The 3639-nt window shown below is 55.6% G+C and overlaps 1 protein-coding gene across 1 annotated transcript; it reads right to left on the bottom strand.

Moving 5' to 3' along the window:
* Positions 1-1029: 1029 nt before the first annotated feature.
* On the bottom strand, positions 1030-3064 carry LOC122383810. The gene is made up of 2 exons (XM_043370584.1): positions 1867-3064; positions 1030-1091 (listed from the first exon to the last, which is right to left on the bottom strand). The coding sequence occupies exons 1-2, from the start codon at positions 3062-3064 to the stop codon at positions 1030-1032; spliced, it is 1260 nt and encodes a 419-aa protein (XP_043226519.1).
* Between the last annotated feature and the right edge of the window lie 575 nt (positions 3065-3639).

Raw genomic sequence — 3639 nt, 5'->3', positions numbered from 1 at the left:
TCATGCGTGATGAGTCACTGAGCTGAGACGGCAGGAGACACGCCGGTCTGCCGAGAAGGATGTGACTGGGAGTGAGCGCTTCAAAGTCACTGGCCTCTGAGCTGACGTGCGTCAAAGGTCGACTGTTGATGACTGCCTCTACTTCTGCGATAGCGGTCAGTAGAGCTTCTTCATGAACGATGAAGTTTCCAAGGACTACTCGGAGTGCTCGTTTCACGGTGGCCACCATTCGCTCCCAAATACCTCCCATATGGCATGCGGTGGGAGGATTGAAAAACCAGCGGATGTTGTCTTGGGCGAGCCGATCACTGATGCAGCCTTGATTTAGGCCGGTTAGAAGACGTCGGAGTTCAGCTTCCCCTCGGCGGAAGTTGGTTCCGTTATCCGAGTACACCGATGCTGGCCTACCGCGACGAGCGACGAAACGCTGGAAGGCCATGAGGAACGATTCGGTGCTCAAAGATGTCGATAGTTCGAGATGGACTGCTCTGGTAGACATACATGTCACCAGCAGACAGCATCGCTTCTCCGTTTTCCTGCCTACTTTGGTGAGTATCGGGCCGAAGTAATCGATGCCGACGTTGCAGAATGGGTGTGTCACAGCTAAGCGCGCTTTCGGAAGCGCAGCCATTCTTGGCATTTGAGGCTGGGCTCGTCTTCGTCGACAGAGCGGGCAGGCTGACAGGATCTTCCGCACTGTCGCCCGTGCCCTGGGGATCCAGTACAGCTGTCTGGCTTCATTGATGACGTGTTCGGCGCTAGCGTGCAGAAGCTGGCTGTGGAAGTGCGTGACTACTAATCGAGTCACTTCACTGCTGCGAGACAGGATCACTGGATGGCGAGCCGTGGCTGGGAGTGGTGCGTTGACGAGCCGACCACCGACCCGAATGACACCGTCTTCATCCAGCCAGGGTGAGAGTGCCAGCAGACTACTTTTGCTAGAGACCGATCTGCCGTTCTTCAGGTCGATCAGTTCCTGATGATACTGATCATTTTGCATCTTGCGCAGAATAGGGTTTTCTGCATCGTTCAACTCTGCCACCGAGAGCGTGCCAGCACGGCGCCATTCTTGCTCTTCTTGAGAGCCGTGTCTGGCCACGAAGTTGCAGAGAAACCGCATCAGCCAGGCGACGGAGCGTTTGTAGCGAGTCCAGCTTGAAAACCTGCTGGGGTCAGGGAGAACAATCCTTGTGCTGAGATCAGTGGAGGTGAGATTCACGACCCTGACCTCGGGATCACCATCGTTTATGGCCTTTTGGCGAACTTCTGAAGGCCATTGATCCGGCGGCTGGCGAAGGAAGGCAGGTCCTTGAATCCAGCGGCTATCCGGTGTCAACTGAGAAGCCGGTAGTCCCCGCGAGCAGTCGTCCGCCGGGTTTAGGTATCCTGGGACATGCCGCCACCGCGATGGTTCTGAGCCTTGGCGAATCTCAGCTATTCGGTTGGCGATGAACGTGTGGAAGCGTCTACTTTCGTTGTTGATGTATTGGAGAACCACCATACTGTCGCTCCAAAAGTTGACTCCATCAATTGCGAGCTTCAGTTCTCTTTTGATGGCGTCTGCCAGTCGAACGGCTAGCACAGCCGCTTGAGTTTCAAGCCGAACGATAGTCATCTTCTTTAATGGAGCGACTCGAGTCTTGCTCATGACGAAAGAGACAGACACGGTGCCGTCAGCCGATGTCTCTCTGAGGTAGGCCACGGCCCCGAAGGCGAGCTCGGAAGCATCACAAAATATGTGAAGCTGCCGATCATGTGCAGGTGAGTCGCATGCTTTGAAGCTCCGAGGAACGGTGATTGCTTCTAGGCACGCCAATTCTCCCGTCCAACGAGTCCATTCTTCCGCCGTCGTTCCTGTGAGCTCACAGTCCCAGTCGAGTTTCAGTGCCCACAGCTTCTGCATCACGATTCTTGCGACGATAGTGAATGGAGAGGCGAATCCGAGTGGATCGTAGATGGAGGCAGCCATCTGAAGGATACCCCGTTTTGTAGGAGGCACAGTTCGGTGATGAACATGCAGCCTTAGCAGGTCAGTCTCTGCGTCCCACAGCAAACCGAGGACGCGTTCTGTCGGCAGCTGCACGGTCAGATCTGCCGCTGATGGTGTACGTTCGGACTCTGGCACAGCGGCGAGGACGTCACGAGAATTGCTGAGCCATTTGGTGAGTCTGAAGCCTCCTCGAGATACGAGTGCTGTCACTGCTGTGAGGCTAGTAATAGCCGAGTCGCTGTTTGGCTCCGAGCTGAGGAAGTCGTCCATATAAAAGTTACAGAGGACCGCTTCTGTCGCCGCTCTGTCCGAGTCAGTGTCAGCGGCCTTGTCATTGGCGGTCTTGCGAAGGGCATACGATGCCGAAGCCGGTGAGCACCGGGCTCCAAAGATGATACGGTCCATTTGGTACACATCAGGAGGCCGGTTGTTGTCCAAATCTCGCCAAAGAAAGCTGAGTGCCGGCTGATCGTCCTTCACTGCCGCCACCTGATGGTACATCTGTTCGATGTCGGCCGAAACACCGACTTGCTGCTCCCTGAATCTCAGCAGAACGCCGGGAATCGTCTGAAGGAAGTCAGGGCCAGTGAGAAGCTGACTGTTCAGCGAGGTTCCTCTGTAGCTGGCTGCAGCATCGAATACCACACGAATCTTTCCTGGCTTGTTTTGGTTGACCACTGCATGGTGCGGCAGGAACCATCGTTTCTTGTCTGCTCTCTCGAGTTCTTCTGGGCAGAGCATTCGAGCGTATCCCTTGTCCAGATACTGTCGAAAGGTATCTTTGCATGCAGCTGCCGTCCCTGGTTGGCGGAGAAGTCTTTTTTCCGTGCTCTCAAGCCGATTCAGTGCTGCTGTGTAGTTGTCTGGCATGGAGACGTCGTCTGATCTCCACAGTAGACCGGTCTCGTACCTGTCCCCGCGCCATTTCGTCGTCTCAGCGAGCAGCTTCTCCGCGCGCCTATCTTCAGCTGATGAGGCGACGTTCTCGCTGAATTTGGTGCCGAAGGACTCGGTGGACCACCATTCCTTCACCAGAGAGCTCAGCTCTTCTTCTCGAGTGTCAACTCGTGCCATGTGCATGACGTGACGAGCACCAGGTGAGACCAGCTGTGTTATGTTGCCGCTTAGACACCAACCAAAGGCTGTACGAACGGCCACTGGCTGGCCTGGCCTACCAACGCGTGCCTCGTGCTGCACTATTGCTTCAGTGACGTTAGCGCCTAACAGTAGTTCGATCGGCTTGTCACTAGTGTCTGGAATGTCGAGATCGGAGAGATGTAGCCACTCGTGTCGCCGACTCCAGTCGATTGTTTGCGGCTGCACGTTCAGCTTAGGAACGGAGTATACCTCTTGTACGGTAATATCCGCTCTTCCGTTTCCATCCGACATTGGCGATACCTGCAGTTCAAATAGATGCACAGTTCTCTTCTCGCCGGCCCCTTCGACGTTGTTGAGTTGCAGCTCCTGGCGCTCTCCGATGATACCCAGGCGCTGCCTCAGCCGATCGGTGCAGAGAGAGGTTTGTGCTCCGGCGTCCAGTAGTGCGTGCGTGTCACTGCACTCGCCGTCTGGCCCGTACACACGCACTGGTACGACTTGAAGAAGTGTAGACGTTCTGGTCGCATTCAGCGCGGCTCCGATCGTGCGAT

Source organism: Amphibalanus amphitrite, unplaced genomic scaffold (genome assembly GCF_019059575.1).
Source record: "Amphibalanus amphitrite isolate SeventyFive unplaced genomic scaffold, NRLGWU_Aamphi_draft 000013F_arrow, whole genome shotgun sequence".
In the NCBI taxonomy this organism is placed as follows: domain Eukaryota; kingdom Metazoa; phylum Arthropoda; class Thecostraca; order Balanomorpha; family Balanidae; genus Amphibalanus; species Amphibalanus amphitrite.
This window is presented reverse-complemented; position numbering and strand designations above follow the sequence as displayed.

Coding starts and splice junctions, on each gene's coding strand:
- LOC122383810 (XM_043370584.1), bottom strand. CDS start 3,064: ATGGCACGAGTTGACACTCGAGAAGAAGAGCTGAGCTCTCTGGTGAAG. Junction 1,092..1,866: donor ACTGAAACTCGACTGGGACT/GTGAGCTCACAG, acceptor CTTCGTGGCCAG/ACACGGCTCTCAAGAAGAGC.